A 26,858-nucleotide genomic window follows, 5' to 3' on the forward strand; every position below is an offset into this window, starting at 1 on the left:
TTAAGTTTTAATGTTGCTCCTTACTTTCAGTAAAAAAAACTTATTTCTTATGTAATTTTTGATTGTTTTTTAATTAATGCCAGGATATCTGACTTCATTTCCATGGAATAATCCTCCTCCCTTCAGAAATATCCACTGTACAATTTAAACCTGGTGAAATCTACCCCGGTCACTTACCCTTAACATCACCACACGTAAAATTGAATCGGTAAAGAGGTAAAGAGATTTTTGTGCAAAAGTGGCGTGGGAGGGGGCCTAGCTACCCTCCAAGTTTTTGGTCACTCAAAAAGGGTGCTAAAACTTTTCATTTTCGTTAGAATGAGTCCTCTTCCGTCATTCTAGGTCCACTGGGTCGATACTATCACCCCCGGAAAAAAAACACGCATTCGTGATCTTTCCATTCAACAGATTCAACAGATCCATTCAACAGAAATATTCTTCGACATTAAAACCACATTGTACGTACAACCATTCGTCCAGTAAGATTAACAGTTGCGTTCATACTCCTGGGGAGATACAAGAAGCTGGAGAAGGTTAATGAATCTTTCAATCACGTATAACTATGCTCATTGTCACTATTAAATTCAAAATGTTACACTTTTCGCTAAAATCGCTCTTTATTTGACTCTAATCAAAAAATTCGTGGTAACGAACTGTAAGTAAGGAGCGAGACGGCCCAATAGTTACCGAAACTCTGAAACACGGAAGTTTGATAGTAATTGATACGTCAAGAGGATTTGCTTTTTATGCTGAATCTAAATATATAAAGCTCATTAAGTTTAATGTTGTCCATCAAAAGCTACGAGCCTGAGAAAACTTTCCTAATTTTGGAAAAAGGGGGGATACACCCCCAAAAAGTCAAGTGATCTTAACGAAAATCACACCAACAGATTCAATATATCAGAGAACCTTATTGAATAGGTTTGAAGCTCCTTTCTACGAAAATTTGGAATTGACCATTTTTTTGGTAGAAGAAAGATCACTTATGCGTGTTTATTTATTTGTTTTGTGTGCATTTTCTCCCCAGGGTTTATCTTATTGAACCAATTGTCCTTAAACAAAAAGTAAAACTATTTCAGTAAACACTCTAACATGATTCCTTTATTTATTTACTTTTTTGTTTTAGATTCTGCTTGCAGTAAATTGCCATCAATTTTTGTTCTTCTGTAAATATGTTCTTTTCAAATTTATGGAAAATTCATTGGCAAATCCATACTGCTTATCAAAATGGCTAATTTACTTTTTAGAAGTTTTACTCGGGAATTCGACTTCCTTATTTTTGAAAGAAATGAAATTAAAAGCAACAAATAGTGACAAAAGAATGTCTATATAAAGCAGAAAAAGTAAATTGAAGACACAAATGCATTTTTCCTCAGAACTCTCCTAAAACTCGGTTGGCATGTTGATTTTTTTTCCGATGTGTTGCCAAATAAAAAAACAAACAATTCAAAATGTATTCTATTTTGGTTAAAACGTAAATGATAATCTAGCCCTTAGAGGGATTGAAGAATCGGGTGTTCCACTCGTTTTTGCTAATTTTTATTCCATCTAGGTTTAACTTTGAATATTCATTTTAATATTCATGTTTTTTTTTTTATTTTATCTATTCATTCATAGTAACTTGTGTTTGTTTTTAGCTCGACTTATTGTGTGATTAATTTAAAAATACTTTTTCAACAAAACAAATTTTTCAAAGAAAACCAAACAGCTCCATTTAACAAAAAATGAGCAAAAATAATTTTCCAACCGTAAATCTACCACAAATCACTATTAATAAATAAATGAAACCCAAAACGAACAGAAATTACAATAAATAACCGAGTCAAACTCAAAATGATGGAAAAATAGCATAAGTAGGTCTGACACACCCCCCCCCCATGCCTTCTTAAGACCAGAACATAATTTGCACTCTACTGACAAAAGAACGAATTACCATGAATTGACAGTTTAATATACATATACTGATGTTTATTCCTTAGTGTTTTAATAGTTTTTTTTAATAGAGTCAAAAAAGTAAAAACACTTAAGATGTATTTTGTTTTCAGTAAAGTGCAAATTATATTCTGGTTTTGAGAAGGCATTGGGGTATAGTAATAGAGATAGTTCTAGAAGCAGTTGTAGCATTATGCCTCTTGGTTAGCTGAACATCTCGATCACCAAGTCCTGGAAGTTTCAACTTACTACAATTAGCCATTACTATGACATTGATGATATGCCCCGTCGACAAACTATATTTTAACTTATTTTTTGAAATTTTCATCTCAATCCTATTAGCATTAAAAGTAGTTGCAATAGAAGTAGCAGTTGAAATAGCACTTGTAGTAGTAGTAGTAGTAAATGTAGCACTGAAAGTAGAATTAGTAGTAGCGTGCACATATTGCCTTTTGGTCGGATGAGCTTCCCCTTTAAGCATTCTTTGAAAGTTCCAACTTAATACCCAAATCAATTCTTTAGATATGCTCGTTTGATAATGTACGTGCACATAGCGTCTTTTGATTTAGTTCAAATTTCCCATAGATATCGTAAATAAATTAGTATGGTAGAATTAGTAATAGTAGTAGCAGTAGCAGTGGTGGGAGTTGTAGAAGTAGTGGTAGTGTGCAAATATTGCCTTTTTGACCATCTCCCTTATCATTCCCTGAAAGCTCCAAATTAATATACTCAGTCATTCCTGAGTTACGCTTTTTGACAATCTGTATACATCAAACGTGTTTGGTTTAGTTTAAAACTCCTAGCCACCGCCTAGTTGCTCCCCAATCATTTTCGACTATTGAAAAGGCCACTAGAACTTCGAATTTCCAATCGAATGAGCCCCTTTCGAAGTTTTGTACGACATCTCCAACAATACGAAATACCCTGGTCTATATATATATATATATATATATATATATATATATATATATATATATATATATATATATATATATATATATATATATATATATATATATATATATATATATATTTACTTCGCTCTTTACTTAGGCAGCGCTTTTGCGCTGCCTATAATTTCATTTCCGCTTGTTATAGGTGTCAGTATTGTTCCTTACTTTTCTTTGAATTTTCTTTTGTCAAAACAGTTTATTGAATTCACAACAGTCTTAAGAAATTATCGGTCTCAACTTTGTCTTAGGACTGTACTTGAAAATGAAAACAGAAAACCTTACAGAATGTTATTATAAAGACATAATTGGACTTTATTTTTAACTCTCACACTAACAAAACAATAGTAAAAATAAGTTGTAAGTGAATCATGTAAGTGAATATTCTATATACCATTACTGCAATGCATAGATATTAGTCTTAGATTTTAATGTGTGCTCTAAGAGGATTTAGAATCATTAAAAAAGTTTACCCGTAACTTTGGCGCTGTTTCAAGTTCACTTAAAATTAAATGAAATATCAAGATTTTATTGTTTTATTCTGTCCTGAGGCTAACACATTCTACCCATCTCTTTCAGGTTATTGGAAGCTCACTTTTATTTATTCACGATACAGAAAGTGCTGGCGTGTGGCTTATTGACTTTGCCAAAACTGTGCCTCTACCAGTTGGGGTTGAAGTGACCCATATATCGGATTGGTCACCGGGAAATCACGAAGACGGTTACATCATTGGCCTAGATAATATCATTAGGCTGTTCACAGAAGTTTTAAATGAATCTTGAATCCGTCCAGCGTTGATTTAAAATTACCAACATTCTATAAAAAGGAAAAGTTGTTAGTTTAGGAGTAGGCCTGTACCTCAATTTTTTCATGTACGTTGGCCAAGTTCGAATTCCAAAGAAAATGACTCATATGGTTAGAGAAAAGCTTAACTGATTGTTATGACAATACTTCTGTTCCAGTGCTATCAAAATTTAGATCTGAGCCTGTTTGCTTTCGTCGGGTAAAATGCCAGATTAATTTCATCCACACAAAAGAAATTTTTAATCTGGACAGTCTTACCACAGAAATGGATCCGATGTTGACAGTGTTGTAAAATAACAAGCCTTATAATTGCTATTTAATGAATCCCAACTGAACTGGCAAAATTGCACTGTAAAATGAAGTTCAAAATCATCATTTTTAGCCAGAACTTATTAATATTCCCTAAAATTTCATTGTGCGATGAACGATCGTAATGTGTGATAAGATTTTACATTTATTTTTTCTATAAAATTAGTATTTTACAATACCACAGTTAGTTATTGTTTCAGAAGTTGTTGTAGATAGAACTCGATCTATCAAATACTTTCTTGGAGCTTTTACTTTGATCAAAAAATGGGGGGGGGCTTGTGAAATCTTTTTTTAGTCATTTTTTGTGATAGAGTAAATAACATTATAAAATTTTGTAGAACGCTAATATTTATTTTTCCTGTTCTGTCTTGAATGTTTAGTTTTCTTAGTTGAAATTACTTTTCTATCGCCATGTTGAGGATAAAGGATGTATCTTAATGCAGCCACAATACAGGTAGTGAGAGATTTAATGAAGCTACAATATTTTACTTTAAAATGTTCTCTTTTCCATTTTGGTAATGAGGTCTTATTATTTCTTGGTCAGGTCTTGCTCTTCTTTCCAAAAGGGCTAATGGTAGTATCGATTAACAAACTGAAGACAAATTGACGCCACATTACTTATTGTATGTTCATTAAAATCCAGAAGAAAACTGTACCCTACAAACGTAAAAAAAAATAGTTTCTTTTATCAAATTATAAAAAAAGGTATAGACACACAACTATATCAGCAATTCGCTAAAAAAAAAAGGAAGCGCAATTCATTCCAGCCTTTTTTTTTTAACACAAAATCACAGGAATAAGCCTACACGGTGGCTAATGCATAGACAAATGTATTTGAACAAATATGTTCCCCCTTTTTTATGTAATCCTAAACTATATCGAAATAATGTTATCCGAAATGGTAGTCAAACCATCAAATATTGGAAAGGTCTGATGCCATCAAATATTAAAGCCTTGCCAGGTTCTAAAGTTAGCTTTCAGTAAATCCAAACTTTTGCTTATAATTTTCCTAATTTAGGAAAACAGTCTTCCTTTTCTCCTTCTGTCTCTTTTTTTTTTTTTTTTTTTTTTTTTTTTTTTTTTTTTTTTTTTGGGTTTGTGCTGTAGCATTGGTGATTTCTCTTTTCATGATATATATATATATATATATATATATATATATATATATATATATATATATATATATATATATATATATATATATATATATATATATATCAGCACTTCCTGGCTGAAGGGCCAAGAAACGGAGATCAGCACCGCCGGTAGGGACTGTAAGGTCTAATGCCGTATCCTTTACCTTTACCTATATATATATATATATATATATATATATATATATATATACACACTTCGGATCTAGAATATTAAATACATTTGTTTTTAATGTTCATGCTTTGAAATTTTAAAAGGAGGCAAACCCTCTAATTCAACTCAGCTCATTCAGCCTCCCCTTATATCTAATTTATACAATTCGGTCCCATGCATATATAACCTCATTCAATTCAATCCCGTGCAACTCAACCCGATTTAGACTGGCTCCAGTTAGCTTTTATACTCATGCACTATGTGCTCTGTTTTTAGGGGTTTTTTCCTGCGTCAGGTGTATTTTATTTAAGTCTGTAGTATGTAATTCTGTAATATGTAATTGCAATCGATAAGCATCAAAATACATTTGAGTATTCAGACAAAGCTTTCATCCTAAGACTAGGTATTTAAACGATAACTTATGTAATTGTAATAGAAACATTTTTTTTTTTTAGTCTGCATTTTGCTTCGCAGTAGTGGCAGTATTGTATATATTTTATAATAAATTTGAGATTCGATTTTCGTAAATGCGGGCCATTCTGACAATACTGCATTTAGATAGCTATCAGATCAATCGATTTCACAGTGTACTGTAATATTCCAAAACTTGACGAGATAGTGACTGACTATTGTTGTCAGTCAGCAGGATACCGCAAGATTATGTGCTGGTGGCAGCAGGATGTTGTGAAGGGTGGAGACTCCTTACTGAGGCCCTAGGCGCCTCTGGAGAAGAAGGAGGATCTAAAGTACAAGGTAATTGTTGTCAGTCACCAAATCTTCTTACATTTACAGGAATTCTGCTAGATTTTACAATAGCCTACTTATTTTATACGTTTTTTTTTTCAGTGTAAATGTCAACTGAAAAAAAAAAATTGAAAAAAATACTCATTGATCAAATAAGAGAAGGGAGCAGCTGAACAAGATGGACAGTTGTCCTTCTCTAGTATAGGCTGTGAACTCTAGCTAGACAACATACCTTCCATGAACTAAGTAGGTATTGTTTTGAAGAACGTATCAGAAATTCTATTCTCTCGTCTTCCTCTGTGTTTCTTGCTTTTGAGTTGTTTTATATTGTCATTAAATAAATCCCTGGGATCTTGGCCAGTCAGAGGCAGCGCAAATGCTATCTACGCTAAGAGTCTTTTTTCTACAGTGCATTTGGTTTTCCCAACCACGTTGTATCCTTTGAGGCGCGGCTAATTTGAGTGGAAGCTGAATTTTTTTTCATTTTTCTAGGGCTAAAAATGGATTAGAACGCAACCAATTCCTTTCTATTGCCTTTTTTAATTCAATTCAACCTCTTCTCAGAATGTTTGAGAACTCCAACAAATACGAAAGTATTAGTGGATTTTAAGGTTCAAAAATAAGCAGGGGCATGCAGTTCCCGATCACAGTAGGGTTCCCATGCCCCTCTTTACGGCCGAGCCCCCTTCTAAACTCCAGTATATCGGATCAAAAAATTATAGATATCTTGTTCAGAAACGTCGGAAGTTTCTGATAAGTTGCGTATTGGGTTGTCATCGCCCCCAGCTCCAGCGACAATGTTCCTAGATTAGGTAAACTGCGCATTGTTCACAGACAGGTTTAAAATTTTAGGAAGCACATTGGATGCCTTTACCCCACCTCAGACCTAGACTGGAAAGTTAAAGGACAATCAACCAAAATATCGAACAAATATGATCAATAAAGAAAGGAATGATTGGAGTTCGCCTAGTTTTTGCACCTATCAAACTGATCTAAGGTCCTTGTATGATTTCGATTCAAATGAAGTTAGACTTGCTTACAAGATGCGACTGCATAATTTCATTCCTAGATTTGAAAGTAGGAGAAAGCAAGTACACTCAGACTTGAATCACTTATGCGCCGAGTCAGGAACTAGAATCAGGACTGGCTTGTTTTTGAAGAGATACTATCCAATTTTTCTTTCCGGCACATGAAGTATTGAAGTTCATCCAATAATTAAATTCTCTATCTCTCAAAATTCTAAGAATGTGTGTCTCATGAATGAATTTCGTTACAAAAGGGCTCATGTCATTTGTTGCCAAGAATTGCCTATGAGTGCTAAAAAAATATTTTGTCTGTCTTGGTTCAAAAATTAATTCCCTTTTCAAAGATAACCTTTCCATTTTGACAAAAAGTAGCAAAGTCAAGCTCCAATTTGTTTTACCAATGAAAGAACTATTAAAGTTTAGGGGGTACTTATGATACCATCCCTGTGCCTGAGTCCTATACTAGAAAGCGAAATGACTATCAAACCAAGAATAGTTATAACTAGCACTAGTAAATGATACTTTAATTTGGAAAATGCTCCTTTTTGGACTACTTTTTAACTTTAGATGCAGCATATGAAGTGTAGTTAGAACAATACAAATTGGGTAACATTATGTAAAATATCCAAGTAATGACTTTTCTGTCAACTCTCTAGGCTAGGAGCACTATATTCACGGTATTTATTTTTAGTTCAGGTCTATCAAGTGGATCAACGCCTACGTTAGAAAGCTCGTAGCTAAAATCCTGGATACAGAAGAGTCTGAGTTATTACACATGTTAAATAGGCTTCATACAGATGACGAGGGAAACGATATTAGGTCATTTAATCAATAATATTTCTTTGACTCCAGTAAAGTTTATTATCAGAAGGTAGATTTGGGTAACTGAAAAACCGACCAAGTTTTGCAACAACAACCCCTGAAATGTTCGGTAAATTTTTTTTAGTATAGCAATGAGTGCTTGCAGAATACCAATATTCCGGACATACAGGAGCTGTCGTACTCGAGTGCCTATAATGGTGGAGCTTCGACAGGTTCCGGATTTCCAAAATTAGTTCATCTTGTTAGTAACAGCTCATAAGCCCTTAGGACACTGAATGACGATTAAAGGTGCTCCTGGCTAAAACCCGGATCCTGAAAAAGAAAGGAAACATTGCATGATCTGAACACTTGTCAGTCAACGTGAGAAAGATTTTATGCACTTAAGCATTGGAGACAATAAAAGAAGTACCTAAAAGAAATAATTAGTAGTCCTATAATAATTCAAGTTTAAAATAACCGGATATTACTATAAAGGAATAAACCGAATCTACAGGTCACTACAAATACGAGTAGATGGTATTCTTACCTAGGTAACTTTGATGTAGGAAAAGAAAATAACATTGGCTATAGACTGCTGCAATTTTGTAGGTATAAGAGTTTAGTTATGACCAATACAGTATTTGGTTATAAAATGATCCATAAAATAACATGGTTTTAACATGATGGCAATCATATTGATGTCTATAGAGGTAACTTATGAATAGAAGCGAGAATTTCGTTTGCTTCTGTCTCATATTTTTCATTCTTCAATTACAAAAATTATGTTCTAAAACTTAGTCCGGTATAACGGATTTAAAATCTGACCACCAAATTTTGCAGAATCCGGAATTTTTTCCTCTATCTCTTAAGTTATGATACAAAACCTGCAAAAAAAGAAGAAGCCTGGTGAATATTGTAGAAATTTTGCTATTCTGAAATATTGTAAAAATTATGGTTCATCTAAGGTTGGCAATGTTTTTTATACGCCTAAAAGTAACAGTGATCGACAGTCATGCTACCTGTTTAGGACCTAACAAGTTATATGGCGACACCTTTAATGATCACATTTCTGAAAGAGGAAGCCATTTTTATTTTAAATCTGTATTTTCATTAATCTTTTTTCTTAATCATCAAAAGGCAAGAAATACGAAAACTTTAAATGAGTGAAGAATTTTTCGAAGACCAAATTGTTATTTTGAAGTGTGAGGACCCAAGTGACGAGGAAGAGGCTGCATTAGAAAATGTAGCAATTTGCCAGGAGGATGATGTAGAGACTAATGATGGTTTTGAAACTAGTGTAGTTATTACTGATTTTCATGATGAGTCTGATGTTTGTATTGAAGAAGTTGAGGGAGGTGAATTCTCGATCAATGAGAATGTATACTTTGACCAGGTAAATTTCTTTTTCATGACAGGCCTACCAGTGCTTAATACCTTGGCTTGGCAACTTGGTAAATATATTGGCTAGGCCTACATGATTTGGTAAAGGTCTGGACTACAGCATATTGAGAATATTTACAAAATGGATGAGAAGTATCTGATCTAGGCTGTATGTTTACACATTAGGGGGGAGGTGATAAAGTATAGTGGAGCTGCAGTCAGAATGTGGGAAGAACTCTAGACAAGCTAGGCTACTGTTTGATATCTTGGAAAGTGGTTTGGTTAGGAAAATGAAACTTTCAGGGGTGAATCTACATATTAAAGTATGCCTATTTGAAGCACCCACCACCACTTCTCCCTTTAGGCTTGTATACTACTTGTACACCACTGGCCTTTGATGACCTTAAACAATTTTGATAAAATTCTACTTTAGCTACTTTTGGCTATCTTGGAAAGGGGTTAGGTTTAGAAAATGAAACTTTCAAGGATGAGTCTACAAGTTAAAGTATGTGCCAGGAAGGTATTTTGCAGTGCCTACCTCCTCCTTCTCCCCTTAGAGAGTCCTGACCTTTGATGATCTTTAAAAATCTATGTGTTCTAAAAGTGAAACCTTGCAAAATGGATTGTCTGCTTAAATGAAGTACAACAAGGTAAAATTCTACTTGTGACTATCTTGAATTACAAACACAAGTCCTAAGTAGCTACATATAGATTCAGGATGAATTTTTGATTCTAAAGTAATGTCTATTTCTTAGATATCTTATTAGTGAATTAAATAGAAAATTTTACCCCTAGGACTACTGCCTAATCTTAGATAGATCCTAATTGAAAGTATCTTTCCTGTACAACAGGCTCCTAATCTGTTATATTATTTAGGACCTATACAGGTTTTGACAGTTGAGATTGGTGAATAGATCAGACTAAGCAAGCATAGTTAAGATTGGCTGACAAAAATCTTTGAAAACTTATGGTTTTTCAGCATTCCAATTTAGACTAAACTCACCCTTACAGCTTTAGCCTGTTTAAACACAATTATTCTGTTTCACAGCACTTGTCTTAAATTAAACCTGGTAAAATTCTAGATGATTGACTTTTGGCTATCTTGGAAAGGGGTTAGGTTAGGAAAATGGAACTTTCAGGGATGAGTCTAAAGGCTAAAGTATGTCTCAGGAAGGTATTTTGAAGTACCCACCCCTACTCCTTCTCCCTCTAGAGGGCCCTGAAATTCACCTACATGACAGGTCTATAGCTATTGAAATTTTGAAAAAAACAACATTTTACCTGAATTTTCAGTTACCAGTTGCCTTTCCTCTGCCTTTAGTTCTGAAGATGCAGTTCCTGTTATTTGAGTAGAATTCTGAGCCATATCAATGTTGTTTTGAAGATTTAGGAAATGTATTTGCATATCTTTAAAACATTACAAATTGGGATTGAGCAAAGTTGTGAAGCTGAAAACAATTTTGTTGTACTTCATTCAAGCAGAAGATCTATTTTGCAAGGTTTCACTTTTATAACACACATATTTTTAAAGGTAATCAAAGGTCAAGGCCCTCTAGAGGGAGAAGGAGTGAAGGTAGGTACTTCAAAATACTTTCCTAGGACATACTTTAGCCTTTAGACTCATCCATGAGAGTTTCATTTTCCTAACCTAACCCCTTTCCAAGATAGCCAAAAGTCAAACAACTAGAATTTTACCTTAAACCAGTCTATAATTTAGGTATGTTGTTCTTATAAGATCCCATGTCCAATATTAAACACCATTTTGTAAAATTATGTTCAAGCTTTAAATATGTATCCTATATTAGGCTCAACTGTTTTCTGTCTGTATATTTAAACTTGTAAGTGTTGTATATGATTAAAATATTCAGGCTAATCATAGTCGACTCATTAATAAGATTTCAACAAATCCAATGGTGAAGCAATTCCTTTCTAGGTAGTATGATAGGGATTTTATAATGATTTAACTATCAAAGCACTGATTAGCTAGTCAACTACAATATCTTAAAATAACCTTAAATTGTACTTACAGCAATAGGATAAGTCCTGTGCCTGCCAGCTTCAGTGATGAAAGTTAGTCCTCTGTGGGGTCACAAGCAGTGGTCCATGGTTCATTGAGCCACTCCCTATCCACTGATGTGTTGAATGTGTCTATGTTGTTAGAGGTCACTGTTTTTTTTTTTTTTTTTTTTTTTTTTTTTTTTTTTCACTGAGGGAGTTCCACAAGCTGACAACTATTTGAATAGAATTTGTTCCTTAGTCTTGTATTTGCTTGTTTCTGGGAAAGCTTATGAGGGTGACCATGAGTTCTCTTTGAATTGTCTAATTGGAAAAGGCCAGGAACGATATCCTCAGCATTTAGAAGCTTGTATGCTGTTATCACATTGCCTTATTTGCATGCTGGGTATTGTCTCATATACAAAATTAACCTAAAAAGTGATGAAATTCCATCCTTTTAATATGCAGCAAGTATCAGTTAATCATATTTCCTTGTTTTCCACATTTTCATCCATGTTTTTAATTCATTTTTTATAATGTATCATAATTTCATTTGATTTTCTCTGAAATTCAGCTATCAGATTTGAAAAATGGTGTTATTTCCCTGCAGAATTGCTATGCATGATAAATAATGCAATTGCAAAAAAAATTGCTAAACCACAAAAAATCATTTCTGAAACGTTTAAAATTATGCATGAAATTCCATCCTTTTAATATGCAGCAAGTATCAGTTAATCATATTTCCTTGTTTTCCACATTTTCATCCATGTTTTTAATTCATTTTTTATAATGTATCATAATTTTATTTGATTTTCTCTGAAATTCAGCTATCAGATTTGAAAAATGGTGTTATTTCCCTGCAGAATTGCTATGCATGATAAATAATGCAATTGCAAAAAAATTGCTAAACCACAAAAGAATCATTTCTGAAACGTTTAAAATTATGCATGAAATTCCATCCTTTTAATATGCAGCAAATATCAGTTAATCATATTTCCTTGTTTTCCACATTTTCATCCATGTTTTTAATTCATTTTTTATAATGTATCATAATTTTATTTGATTTTCTCTGAAATTCAGCTATCAGATTTGAAAAATGGTGTTATTTACCTGCAGAATTGCTATGCATGATAAATAATGCAATTGCAAAAAAATTGCTAAACCACAAAAAAATCATTTCTGAAACGTTTAAAATTATGCATTGCTAATGTGTCAGTCAAATAGCTCCATTTTTCAAATCTGATAGCTATGTTTCAAATGAAATCATTTGTGATTACCTTACTTAATCCTAATTGTAGGAATTTGGTGGAAATAATTATATCTTGATGGATTAGCATCCCATTCTTTGTCAATTAACCCTTTTAAACCTTAACTGATTTTGAAGGAATGGTATCCTCACCTTCATATTCATTGAAACTTGGTGCATGCTATGAAGCAATAATTTCATCCCTAATAATACCTAGTTCTTTGTAGTCTAGGGCTACATATGAAACCATTAGAAAGGGAGGGGTAGGGATGAATCATCACAAATGCAACTTTACCTATGAAAAACAGCATAAAATTAGCAATAAAAATCTGTTTCTCTTTTTCTTTCTTTTTATCATTTTATTTAGCATTTTGGAGAGTCCCTGCTCTACACATCCACCAAAATTTGTAACTGAACATTAGTGATAATCCATCACTGATTCACAGCTTCCTGAAGTACAAAAACATATATCAAAATTTGTTTTTTATTTGAAGTGATTGCATTATGAGTGTAGACTAAGCTGTTTGAGTCTAACATCTTTGCAATTGAGGAATGATAGATTGGATTTAACTAATGTACTTCGAATTATTAAAGGAGGTTAATAATTTGTCTTTTAGTGATTTTTGTCTGTTTAACCATTATTCACCCACATGGCAAAATTCATTAAAATTGTATCAGAAAAGGGTTTTAAGAAAGGCTGTACAGGGTTCTTTTGTAAATTGGTCCACTAGATCATGGAATATATTACCTGATCATGTTCTTTAAAGAAATAATCTTACAGTCTTCAATTTAGCTTTTGTTGGAACCTCTTTTTATGATGGGAGGTATATAGAACTGTGATATTTATGGCATTTGTATTATTTGTTTTATTCAGTGCCCCTAAAAAGAGTTCAATGAATTAGTCTCTTTTGTGCATTCTGGTGTATGTGCTTATTTTTTGTAATGTGTTCAGTCTAAGGAGTTTATTAGTTAATTACCAATCAACACCCAGGGGTTCAGTTCTTGAATATTGTCTTTTGTGTATTGTTGCTATTGTTTTGTTTACTGTTAATTTGTAACCAGACTAGTCCATGGCTTACTCGGTTTTTGCTTAAAATAAATAAAATTATGTATGCAATAACATTCCTAGTCAACTAGCCTAGGTAGCTAATAGGCTATAAATGACAGTGCAGGCTATTTCTGAGACAAAAATATGCAGCTTTTAATACTTATTTTTGAATTTAAAGGTATATTAACTTTAGTTGGGTTTTGTTGAAAATATTATGTACCAATTTTAACAGGGTTGTGAATATGCCAAAAATATAACCCAGTGACAGGGTTAGAGATATTAGAGTACATAAGAGGATTTGGGCAAGTAAGATAGTCCCAACAATGCATTGTGGAGCAGAGGTCTTGAGCTATTGGAAAGGTCCAAAACTTGAGGTGGTTATGATGAGATATTATAAGAGGATGTTTGGACTAGGGGATTTGTTTAGTAATTTGGTAATCCATGGGGATTTAGGGTTAGCATTGCTGTGATCTATGAGACTAGTGACCATGGTGAGATATTGGGTTAGGATACTGGAAATGCAGAGATTTACGGTAGCAAAGGCAGCATACTTAGAGGCATTGAGACAGAGAAGTAAAGCAGAGTGGCTGACGGAGATTAAGGATATCTTAGATAAGTGTGGATTAGGGGAATGGTGGAATGAAGGAAAGGGGATTATGGGTATGGAGGAAATAGTAACAAGGAAGGTACAAGAGAGGTTAAAGAACCAAGAAATCCAGATATGGTGGGCAAGTCTGGATTGTTCAGGGTCATTAAAATTGTATAGACAGAGAAAGGGTAGTTGGGGGGAGGATGTATTTTGGAAGGTTGGGTTAAGTAGAGAGGATTTGAAGGCTTATTTGGATTGGAGGGGAAATGGATTTTTGATTGGTGGGAAAAGAAAGTATCAAGAGAGAAAAGGGGAGAAGGTAGAATATATTGCTTGTCCTATCTGTGGATCTCAGGATGAAAGTTTAATACATTTTTTGTGTGAATGTGTCAAATTGAGTGAGATATGGATGATAGATAGAATGAAATATATAAATTTCCTGAGTATTAAAAGGATAGCAAGGTTTGTCAGGATTGCAGCAGCACATCATGAGCGTTTTCTTTAAATAGTATTAGTTTATTTTAGTTAATTTGTTGTTTGTTATGTAAATTTCCTAAGGCCCATGGACTATTTCTGGAATAAATTATTATTGTTCTACTTTTAAAGCAAAATACAACATAGCCTTTTTTGGCTCTCAAAATGCATTCAGATTCATCTGTGGGAAAGCGTTTACCAATTTTCATGTACCAATATTATTTTCATGTCTACCAAAAATCTGCCAGTTTTGAGTCACCTTTTTCTGATCTTCAAATAGGAGGAATGGAAGCACTAAGCTCTTGTAATGTAGTATATAAGCATTCATAATGCAATATTTTCATTCATAAATTTCTGCCACTATCATATTTTTTCTTTCAAGATTCAACTAGAATAGATGTGAAATTTTATGGTGTATTTCTATTTTGCAATTTTACTTACACAATGGAAAGTATCAATTGAAAGTGCAAGAATTATGAGAATTTTTCTCATAAATAGTTTGTTTTCTGCAGTACAATGTACACAGGGCCTTCACTTGGGAAGGGGGTAGGCCATTGTCATTTCCCCCTGCTACTTTTTTTTTGCTTCTGTTGAAAAGTCTTTTTTTGTATTTTCATTGAAAAAAAGTACAATTCCCCTGGTTTGGGCAAATGCATCCCCCCCATTTTTTTATGAAGGTACCACTATGCTTCCACATTAGGTTTTGACTCTTTTGTAAAAACTCTCCTTACAGTATAAATAAAAGTAAAAAACAGTGTAAATATTTCCCTCTGTCACAATTTTTTTTTTCTGTCACAAATTATGGTTATATTGATTATTGTTTGATAAAGTGCTTCCAGATAATTTATAAATATAAACAAAAAATTTAAAATAATTTTATGGAATTATTAGAATATTTTTTATTTGCTAGAAGTTTTGTTGAAGTTTTGCATCAAAATCAAGTGGTTTTTGGCCTTAACTTCATTAGTTTTAAATTGTATATATCAATTTGCTGTAGTTCTGGACATAATTTGTTTGTCATTGATTTATCAGTGTTAAATGTAACTGTAGATGAAAATAAAGATGGACAAGATTACAAAATGGAATCGGTTTGAATCTATAATGAAGATTGAAGAGGAGAATTTTTTTAATTAAGAAAGAAAAAGAAATTTAATTCCAATGGAATGCACCACTGTGATGTGGCAGAATACATCCCCACTTGAATGGAAAACACAGAATGCTTAAATGGACTAGTAGCTAAGGGACTCCATTTCAAAGAAAAAGAATGAGAATTTCATTTGTTTTATAAAGACCAGTATTCTGATATACTAATGGCGCCTAATTTACACCAATTAAAAATCATGTGTTGGCGTTTAAAAATGCAAAAGTAAAGAAAAAATCAAATTCCCTAATGATTTGAAATGATCTTGTCCTGTTTTTTTTTTTTTTTTTTTTTTTTTTTTTTTTTTTTTTTTTTTTTTTTTTTTTTTTTTTTTGTGTAGATCATGTCAAGGTGTTTTGATGTGTAAAGCAGAACTGTATAATTAGGTTCTACTAACTAGTAAATTATGGTAAGTTAGGCTAGTGACTGGCCAGTAAAAGACATGGTTTTGATTTTAAATAAAAGTAGCTTGATGACACATCACTGTGCCAGACATCCAGCTTATCTGGCTACTTCACAAGGTAAAAACTATTAATGAGAGCTTTTCACTGTCTTGTTAAGGATAGTTGAACTAAGACAGTGACACTATCAGGAGAAAATTCTAAGCCCAAATTATGCCTTAGGCTGGTGTTTTGAATGCCCCATATCTTCTCCTTATATATTTCAAAGGCTTAGAAAATTGTATACCTGTCTTGTGCCAGAACAAAATGGTTTAATTTGATTTTGATTTGACACCACTTTTTACTCTTAGTTTACAAAGACTTTGGTCTTAGTTTCAAAAAGATTTGAGTATGGTCTGAAGCCATGTTAAGTTTTGTTTTTGTTGAAGAAATAGTTTTTTAGATCCTTTACAACCTTATGAATCAGGATTTAACAGGGTTATGTGGCACAAAACATTTTCCCTGGGTCCTGTGTGATGTCTTGAGCTTTTCCTAAAAAAATATTTTTATGCCTCAAAGTTATATTCAAGTCAATCAAATGGTGTCCACAATCTTTAGAGGGGAGGGGGTTATGTATGTAGATGCTTCAAAAAGCTTCTGGGGCAATGGTGTGAACCATTTTCAGAAAATTTATATCACTTAACAGAGCTACTTTCCAAGATAGCAGAAGTTCAAGTTCAATTTATTAATATAATATGCATAACAAATAAAACACTGGGTCACCACGTAGAGACAGAGCTCGTGATTGTGGTGACCCACAAAGAACTCCATTATATAGAATTTTACCAAGAACTGCTCGAAGCTTCAAATATTCTTTCATTTGTAGTGATTGTCTTCATACAGGAGTCAAAAACTAATGAGTTGACTATACTGAAGAGAACCAGAATTCTTTTTTTTTTTTTCATAAAGCTGCCCATTATCCTGTGATGTGTTGACAAAGCAGATTTCTTGCATTTTTATAGGTCAATTAACTTTCCATTATGTGTGTAAAATGGCAAATGGATACATGATGTAAGTTCTAACTGCCAAATATGCTGAAAATTCGTATGATAATTGTGGGATATTATTGCTTCTGATTTTGCTTGCGTGCCTACAATTTCTTGATCATTCAGTTGTTGAACAAAAGGTGGATGGGGGGTAGAATTTTTAAAGGAATAATGATAGAAATGCATAGGAGGCATCCTGTCTTTTCTGCATATCACATATACTAAAATGTAACTCTGCATGTGTGGACAGGTGTATATATTTAACAATGGAATTGTTTGTAAGTATACTTTTATGCTTATTCAAACCTTATTATTCTGTATAGTTTTGGTTCTAGGATGGCAGTACATCTCAAGGAATTCATTACGTGATGAATAATGAAAGAGATGAACATGAGGAATCAATTGCTGTAGTGACAGAAGTTGGGGATGATGTTCTTGGATCTATGGAGCCATCAACCAGTACAACTATGGATACCTGCCAAACGTTTTCTGTCTCTCAATATTCAAGGAGAAAGGACTCTAAAATAGACCCGGAAGTAAGGTTTATAGCCACTTATGCTTCAACCTCCAAAATCTCCCATGACTTTAAGAAACATACTGGGTTTTTGTCCCTTTCTCTTTTGCTGCTTTTTATCACACTAGTTTTTTTTGTCACCTTTTTATTACCTGGTAATGGATCAGGATATTTTTCCCATTTGTGCTTTCCTCCATGATTCCTTGTTTATTTTAAAGTTGAATATCTGAGGAAGCAAGATGAATACCCTGCTTTAGGTTATCAAGAAGATTTGATGCTAGTATTTTTAAAGAGACAACATAAATATCTGGAAGGATGGGGCAATGAATTCAGGAAATATATAGGCAGCATTGAGCATTTGGATAGGTTAGCCCTCATGCTTAGGGTTAGTAACACTTCTAATGTCATTGAGGATGCTCATTAAGCTTCTATATCCGCTTTCTAAATCTGTTTCTAAATCGTGTTCCCAACACGTTTCTAAGCACTGAGAAAATTCTGCAAGAATCTGTTAATTATAATGGAAAAAAGATGATTCCTTGGGGTATGCCATTATGAACATTGAAGGGATTAAAGGTATGATTTAGATATGTGACTACTTGTAATCCGTTTCATAAACAACCAGTTTTCTTATTAACACTATGATAAGCACATTCAGAGGTTCCTGGAGATCATTGAAAATGAGACTAAACAAAGTATTTTGATTTCTCAGTATTTTTCCAGTGTAGTCAGATGAGCAAAGTAAAAAGAAGTAGAAATTGAATTGAGATTCCCAAATAGTCTTAGGTTAATAAGAGTTATAAATTTTGCATGAACTCAAATCTTGAGTTAATACAGTTAAGAAAAAAAATAGGATCAAGAGAAATATGAGGACCAAGACCAAGTTTTTCATCTTTCTATACCGTATTACTCGCTTCGTATCTACTGTAGGAGTCAAATAAAGCTACAAGTATCCAGGATCTCTATAATGTTGCTCAACATGTATCTTCCAGTTTTGATAATTAGACTGAAACAGATATCAAGAAGAGCCATTTGTTATTCAGTGTCAGTAAATCTAATTAGTTAATTGTACATTTCTATTCTAGACTCATAACCCTTAAATGAAGTATTTTGCTTTTCTAATATTTTCCCAGGTTGAAGTCAACAAGGAAATAAGAAGTAAAAGCCAATTTCAGATTTTAGAATTGTCTGAAATTCTTTCCCAGACTCATAAACCTTAAATCTTAGATGCCCGTTTTTCTTACCATATTTAGCCGGTCAAAATAAGAGAATAAGTAGAATGAAATTTGAAGTTTAGAACAACTTAGTGAGATTCAAATTGTGCTTTTAGTCATAAAGCTCCCAGACTATTTTTCCTGAATTGGATTAAATACTTTATCCTTTAGAAAGTTACCTCGCCTGTAAACAAACGAAAAAAATGAAAGGCACTCCCTCAATCCTTTCATATGTGACTCAAACCCCTCTCAGAAATGTACAAAGCTACTATTTAAACAATTTTCGTAAATGTTACCAATTGGATTTTCATATTCCAAGAGAAGGTGTTTCTCTAATAATCATCCTCAACTTGAGGATTTATTTTTTAGTCCTACTAAAGTTTTGCCCAGTTTTATTTGACCTGTGATACTTCCATTTATGTTGGATGAAGTGTAGCCAAGCTTCTCCCACAGTAAAATGTTTTACCGCAATTTGATTTTGTTTACACTACTTTCTTTTAGATGATTATGCCAGTTCCTGATTTTCCGTACTTTATTAAGAAATCTGATATTGAAGCTGGGATAAAACAAGCATCTGAAGATAGAGTCCAGGTTGTGTTTGCTGCTAGTCAAGATGATGATGATGATGGTATTTCAACATCTTATGCACCTGGGAAACGAAGGTGTGATTTCTATTATCTTTTTTTATGGTATTTGGTATTAACAAGTGACATATAGCAATCGCAAATTCTGTCAGTCTGTCTGTTGGTCTGTCTGTCCTGGTTTTGCTACTTTAGGCACTTCCAGGTAAGCTAGGACTATAAAATTTGGCAAGCGTATCAGGGGTCAGACCAGATTAAATTAGAAATGGTCGTTTTCCCGATTTGGCCATCTGGGGGGGAGGGAATGGGGGGGCCGGTTAATTCGGAACAAATAGAAAAAATGAGGTATTTTTAACTTACAAAGGAGTGATCGGATCTTAATGAAATTTGAAGTTTGGAAGGATATCGTGTCTCAGAGCTCTTATTTTAAATTCCGACTGGAATTGAGGGGGAAACCCTAAGATCTTGGAAAACGCTTAGAGTGGAGGGATCAGGATGAAACTTGGTGGGAAAAATAAGCTCAAGTTCTAGATACGTGATTGACATAACCGGGACGGATCCACTCTCTTTGGGGGAGTGGGGGAGGGTAATTCTGAAAAATTAGGAAAAATGAGGTATTTTTAACTTACGAAGGAGTGATCGGATCTTAATGAAATTCGATGTTTGGAAGGATATCATGTCTCAGAGCTCTTATATTAAATTTCAACCTTATCCGGTGAAGGGGATGTTAGGGGGCGGAACCAAACTCTTGGAAAATGCTTAGAGTGGAGGGATCGGGAGGGAATTTGGTGCTAAAAATAAGCAGAAGTCCTAGATACGGGATTGGCATAACCGGAACGGATCTGCTCTCTTTGGGGGGGGGGGGGGGTTAATTCTAAAAAATTAGAAAAAAATTAGGTATTTTTAACTTGCAAAAGAGTGATCGTATCTTAATGAAATTTCATATTTAGAAGGATCTCGAAGCTTAGATCTCTTATTTTTTATCCTGACCGGGTCCAGTGTCATTAGGGGGGGGGGGAATCTTGGAAAACGCTTAAAGTGGAGAGATCAGGATGAAACTTGGTGGAAAGAATAAGCACAGGTCCAAGATAGGTGACTGACATAACCGGACCGAATCCGCTCTCTTTGGTGGAGTGGGGGGGGGGGGGGTAATTCGAAAAAATTAAAAAAATTAGGTACTTGTAACTTGCGAACGGGTGATCAGATCTTAATGAAATTTGATATCTAGAAGGATCTTGTGCTTTAAAACTCTCATTTTAAATCCCAACCAGTTCCGGTGACATCGAAGGGAGTTGGAGGGGGAAGCCGGAATTCTTGGAAAACGTGAAATCGAGGTATCTTACGAATGGGTGATCGGATCTCAATAAAACTTGATATATAGACGAATCTTATGTCTCAGATGCTCCATTTTCAATTTGAATCGGATCCGGGGACATAGAGTGTTGGAGGGGGGAAACAGAAATCTTGGAAACCGGAAATCTTGGAAAACGGTTAGAGTGGAGATATCGGGATGAAACTCGGTGGGAAGAATAAGCACAAGTTATAGATACGAGATTGACATAATTGGTACGGGTCCGTTCTCTTTGGGGGAGCTGGGGGTTGTTAATTTGGAAAAGTTTGAAAAACTGAGGTATTTTTAACTTAAGAACGGGTGACAGGATTTTAATGAAATTTGATATTTAGAAGGAACTCATGTCTCAGAGCTCTTATTTCAAATCCCGACCAGATATGTTGACATTGGCGAGAGCTGGAGGGGGAAACCAGAAATCTTGGAAAATGCTTATAAATGTCGTAGATACGTGACTGACGTAACCGGACTGGATCCGCTCTCTTTGGGGGAATTAGTTGGTGGGGTTCAGTGCTTTGGCGAGTTTGGTGCTTCTGGACGTGCCAGGAAGATGAAAATTGGTAGGTGTGTCAGGGAGCTGTACAAATTGACTTGATAAAGTCTTTTTCCCCGATTTGAAAATCTGGGGGGCTGAAGGGAGAGAAAAAATTAGAAAAATGAGGTAATTTTAACTTGCGAGTGGGTGATCGGATCTTAATGAATTTTGGTATTTAGAAGGACCTCGTGACTCAGAGCTCTTATTTTAAATCCCGACCGGCATTAAGCCTCTGATTTTCCTTTTAAAGCAATCTATTGATTCTTAGAATTTTTTCTAGAGCTCATACCATATGATCTCTTGTCTCTTGGCTCTTCCAACTCGTCACAAGTGCCATATGAGCTCTTAGCTCTTGTTTACTGTTCTTTATTATTGTTGTCTGCTTGTGCTCATGAAAGTCTTCAGTTTTTTTTGTTTTTTTTTTTTGTTTAGTCACTTTTTGTTGAAACTAATATAAATGTAAACTGTTTTGGGAATTTGCCAAGCTTTAATTTTTTTTCCTGTTTTTTTGCACAAAACAATAAAAAAAAACATCTAGAAAAATCATGCACCCAGCTAATACTATATAATCAAAGCTTTGTCCATTTCACCCAGCTTCCAATTTTTCCTCATTTAAACTCGAATAAAAATCAAAAGAAAGAAACCAGAAGAATCTGAAGACAGAATTAAAGCTTGTTAAAAAAAAAATGAAAGAGTTAACCTTTAGCTTTGAAAAAAATTCAGCTGAAACACGCCAAATGAATCTTATAGTGTGAAGATTATTGGGCTATATTGTATTTCTTTTTGTTACTTTTAAGCTCCTAGATTAGTTGTGAAAAAGCTTTAGCCACGCAAAGGATAGCAAAGATTGGAAAAAAAAATGAAAATTATTAAAGCATTGGATAAATAAATTCTAAAAACTAATAAAATTAAATAGCTTTTTAAATAGTGATTTGTAGGAAAGCGTTAAGTAAAAAGGCACCGCCTTCAGCCATCTCTCATTTTTTTTTCCCTATATATTTTAGATTTATTTTTTCAATCTAAGCGCCATAGTAGACTAGACCAAGAAAGAATAGCGTCTTTTTTTGCGTTTTGTTTTCCATGATGCTAGAAAATGATATATAGCCATACACAGTTTCAAGACAAAGGTGTATAAGATAGGTATTTAATGGTTTACAATGTAGAATCAATATTTTATGCATGGATTTGGATGGAAAGGGAGCGTGCGAACCTGTATTGGCCTCAGGGAGATATGTTCCGCAGTGAGTTATTAATAGTAGATTTGGTTGAAACTGGGATTCATCGGAATTTTAATGCATGTATTTAGTTTTGAAATGCTCTTTTTTTTGTTTCCCTTAACTGGAAGAAATAGTGTATGTATCCAATATATTTTCAAGTTGATTCATGTATATAGACATAAAGGAATTTGTATCTTTTTAAGGCTACTGCACTTGTTTGGTTTTCTAGGGCTGGCCCCGAAGTTGCTCATTTGTGTTCCATTTGTGGAAGAAAATTTACAACAGCTAGTATGCTCCGTGAACATGAAAAAATACATAGAGGTGAAAAACCTCATGTATGCAGCATTTGTAATAAGTCTTTCTCATTACCCGGAGGTGAGTCATATGAGATAACGCTTCAAAGGTCTAGAATTCTGAACATTTGCTAGTATTTGTTTGTCAAACATTATGCTGCAACATTAAAGTATCAACGAACAATGATATCTAATTCTTTAAATTGATTAAGTGAAAACTTACACAACCATATACGTCTTAAGAAAAAAGTAGGAAAAACCGGAATTAAATTTTTAACGAAAAGTATCTTCGATTTTATTTTTTTTTTCACTAGCGCCCGCCAATTTCAAAAATAAAGAACTTGTGTTAAAAATCACCAGAAAATGAGCAAAAAAATATTACTGTGGAGCTCTAGAAAGTGCAACTTTCCCGATTGCAGAAGAAAAACGCAGCCATTAATTGGTAGTAAACAGGATGAAATCCAGTGGTTGGATAAGTAAATATAGGCTAACCCTAACATCCTGTTAAAAAATTGGAATTGGAAAGAAGTGTATATATACTAAGTAGCTAAAATCGTAAGCTACACATTAATTTGTTTATTGTTAAAAATTTTCAACCCTTCAAATCATTAGTTGTTTACTTACCTTTAAGAACATCTTTTTGAAAAATCAATTATTCTATTTTGCCATATTTGTCCTTTCCAAGTATTTATTCCTTAAGTTTTACTTTTATTCCTTGACTTGTATTACATAAAATTCAAATATTAAATTTATTGTTACATCCCCGAAACCAGAAAAAAACTGGCATGATAAGACATTACATCTTCAAATAAACAACAGCAGATTGAAACCACCCTTTTCACCCTTGACTAGTCTGCCAGCTCAACAATTAGACTACTGAATGGAAGATAAATGTGCAATATGTGGGTAATGGTAAACTCCAGACATGTTTCTAAATAATTCATTTGAAGGTTTCTGCAACACAATTGAATTTTTAAATGCGAAAAGCATTATTGGATTTACCGAATTAGTTTCTACATATCATTTTTCACGGTTCAGTTTGGAAATACTGGTGAAACCTTTTTTCCCTTAAAAAAATAAAAATAGTTGTAAAGAATTCGCTTTTTTCATGTTTTGACCCCTCTCTCTCTCTCTCTCTCTCTCTCTCTCTCTCTCTCTCTCTCTCTCTCTCTCTCTCTCTCTCTCTCTCTCTCTCTCTCTCTCTCTCTCTCTCTCTCTCTCTCTCTCTCCTCTCTCTCTCTCTCTCTCTCTCTCTCTCTCTGTCTCTCTCGCTTTATTTCTCTGCCTTTCTTGTTTCCAACTATTATTTACCTCATCTTTGAATATAATTTTTCTAAAATTATTGCTTCTTATCGTGTGTAGTTTTCACCTACGGCCAACTCAATGTATAGAAGAACTCTCTGTATTAAATTGTTGGTCACTATGACATGAAAATATTTTGTGAACGACTAGCAATATTTGTTACTGGAAGTATTACAAATAAATTATCCCTTGGGTTGATTACTAGTCACTAAGTCTGAAAGGAAAATAACTCCTCAGAGGGGTGTAAAAATTCACCACTGGTTATCCGTGCATTACACTTTTTTGTATGTGTTAATTTTATAGCTGGGCAAAGAAAATTTTACTCATTTTTTGCGTAATTTCTTTTCTTCATAAAAGTTTGTCTGGCAATGTCAAATTTCAGTTCAAGAAGTTGCCCTGTTCTCAGCCTATATTTAAATCTGTTTAGATGGAAATGTCTTTTGGCACAAAGGCTTGCACATGTGGTTTGCAATGGGCTCTGGGCTTGAGGTTCCTGGGGTTTCCTTTCTTTAATCCCTGATACACCCTATAACTTTATTACTTCTTTCAGCATAAATGTATTTATGGAAACACGATTGTCAAGGTAGGGATGGGCTCAGTGATTCTTGTTCCAGTAGAGGGGAACATCGCTGGTTATTGCACCTCACCCATTTTTAGTTGTTACGTAACTCAATGAAACACTTGTTAAGGACCATGGCACATCTTTCGTAGACTGAACAGCATATAGCCATCCAAACATATTCTACCTTTATAATAGTTCGCTCTGAAGACTTTAGTTAAGACTAGAACGCACAGTGATGACCCCCTGTCCTTTGAAGCGGTCCAATTTTGGTCTTTCCTCTCTCTCCCGAATAAAATAATATCTATTTTGGGTCAAGGTGTGAGCTAGAAAATCTACAAAATCACCAGGCGGTAGTATGGTAGATAAAAGTTCAGACACAAAGTTTGATCTTAGTGCGAGGCGGGTAATTTCTGCGGTAGCACTGCTAGGGAATTGTAAAATCAAATTAAGTGTCGAAATCCGTTGGACATTCGGTTTGTGGCAACCCAAAGCATAATAGACTTTCTTGGAAAATGTAAGACCGTTGTCTTTTGTAGTCCAGGCGTTTGCTAGCTTCAAAGCTTCATAGTTTGGAGAATACTCAACCTGAAATTGTGAAGCCTGCTAGTGCCTAGACCAGAAAAGGTCAACTCCAGCAAACAGGACTCGAGCTTTGCGCCCTTCAAGCTTCAAACGGATCCTAGTACTCTCGTTGGAACTTGGGGGGGGGGTCGAAAGTGGTGCATGCCTCTGGAAATCTGTTCATTCTGTTCCTTTGGCCCAATAATCTTGCCCCATAAGTTTCTAGTAGAGTCAAGCACTTTAATGAAAGTTTATGAAGAGTTTACGCCCCTGAGAGTCATAGCTGTTATGTCCTGTTTACCGAAGGTACTTGCTCCATACACTCCTTGCTAATCAGAGGAAATGATTTGCCCAGTCTTCCGCTGAAAAGTAAATGAAGGGAAGGGGTTTGCTTGGAGGGGGGCTAAGGAATCCCTATTTTACAGGTAAAGGTTCAGTGGTCAGGGAAGGGGGTTGGAAATTCTAAGGGCCCATTTTGTGCCTCTAATCACCCCGACTAGTCCAGTTAATTTTTAGATTGAATAGGACTTAAGTCGTTTTTTACACTTTTTTTTCAATTTCTACTCTTTTGCACAACTCCTTTTTGGGTTGAGTCATGATTTTGCTGGTTCTAGCATTGAGCTAGTCCGAAGCTTTGATTTGTTTACTTTATGCACTGGCTCAGGACTTGGCCTGTTTTGCATTGAGTCGGGAATTAGATTAGCTATGCACCGAGTCAAATCTTTTTGCATCGAGTTTGTTTTCAGTTGGTTTCTTTCTTCACCGGGACGGGGCTTCGCTCGTTTTCCGGCCGAGTCAACTTAGTTTGTTTTTGCCTTTTTTTTTTGCCAGATTTGCAGTTTCTATGTAAATTGCTTTGGGATGAGCTGTTTAGCTCGCTTATAAACTAAACCACTGCTTTGCTTTTTTCGCACTGGGTCAGGACTTAAATTAGTTTCATACCGATCCAGATTCAATTAGTTTTTGCACCGAGTCAGAACTTTGGTCGTTTTAGCATTGATTCAGTCCGCAGCTTGTACTTGTTTAATTTATGCACTGGCTCTGGACTTGGCCTGTTTTTGCATTTTGTCTGGAATTAGATTAGCTATGCACCGACTCAAACTCTTTTGCATCGAGTTGGGTTTCAGTTGGTTTCTACTCCGGGATGGGACTGGCTCAGGACTAGGCCTGTTTTGCATTGAATCAGGAATTAGATTAGCTATGCACCGACTCAAATCTTTTTGCATCGAGTTGGGTTTCAGTTGGTTTCTACACCGGGACGGGGCTTCGCTCGTTTTGGGCCGAGTCAACTTAGTTTTTTTTTTTTTTTTTTTGTGTCTTTTTCTCGCTAGATTCGCAGTTCCTATGTAAATAGTTTTGGGGTGAGTTGTTTAGCTCTCTTATGGACTGAACCACTGCTTTGCTTTTTTTCGCACTGGGTCAGGACTTAAATTAGTTCCGTACCGATTCAGACTCAATTGATTTTTGTACCGAGTCAGGACTTTGGTCGTTTTAGCATTGAGTCAGTCCGCAACTTTTGTTCCATACCGATTCAGACTCAATTGATTTTTGTACCGAGTCA

At 34.5% G+C, this 26,858-nt stretch overlaps 2 protein-coding genes across 3 annotated transcripts in view; both read left to right on the plus strand.

Annotated features, from left to right (window-relative positions):
- The window catches only part of LOC136029186 (inositol-trisphosphate 3-kinase B-like), a 113,955-nt gene extending 108,918 nt beyond the window's left edge, over positions 1 to 5,037 (plus strand). The window contains exon 10 of the mRNA XM_065707311.1: positions 3,462 to 5,037. Within this exon, the coding sequence (XP_065563383.1) occupies positions 3,462 to 3,665 (204 nt within the window). The 3' untranslated portion in view covers positions 3,666 to 5,037. The remainder of the gene's footprint in view (positions 1 to 3,461) is intronic.
- Positions 5,038 to 8,944: 3,907 nt separating this feature from the next.
- LOC136029187 (zinc finger protein OZF-like) overlaps positions 8,945 to 26,858 on the plus strand; it is a 31,213-nt gene continuing 13,299 nt past the window's right edge. The window contains exons 1-4 of one of the 2 annotated variants that reach the window (XM_065707312.1): positions 8,945 to 9,267; positions 17,509 to 17,709; positions 19,400 to 19,560; positions 22,809 to 22,954. In XM_065707312.1, coding sequence (XP_065563384.1) covers positions 9,034 to 9,267; positions 17,509 to 17,709; positions 19,400 to 19,560; positions 22,809 to 22,954 — 742 coding nt within the window. In that variant the 5' untranslated portion in view covers positions 8,945 to 9,033. Of the gene's footprint in view, positions 9,268 to 17,496; positions 17,710 to 19,399; positions 19,561 to 22,808; positions 22,955 to 26,858 lie in introns of both variants that reach the window. The other variant, XM_065707313.1, reaches the window with a different exon arrangement.

Source organism: Artemia franciscana, chromosome 7 (assembly GCF_032884065.1).
Source record: "Artemia franciscana chromosome 7, ASM3288406v1, whole genome shotgun sequence".
Taxonomy (NCBI): domain Eukaryota; kingdom Metazoa; phylum Arthropoda; class Branchiopoda; order Anostraca; family Artemiidae; genus Artemia; species Artemia franciscana.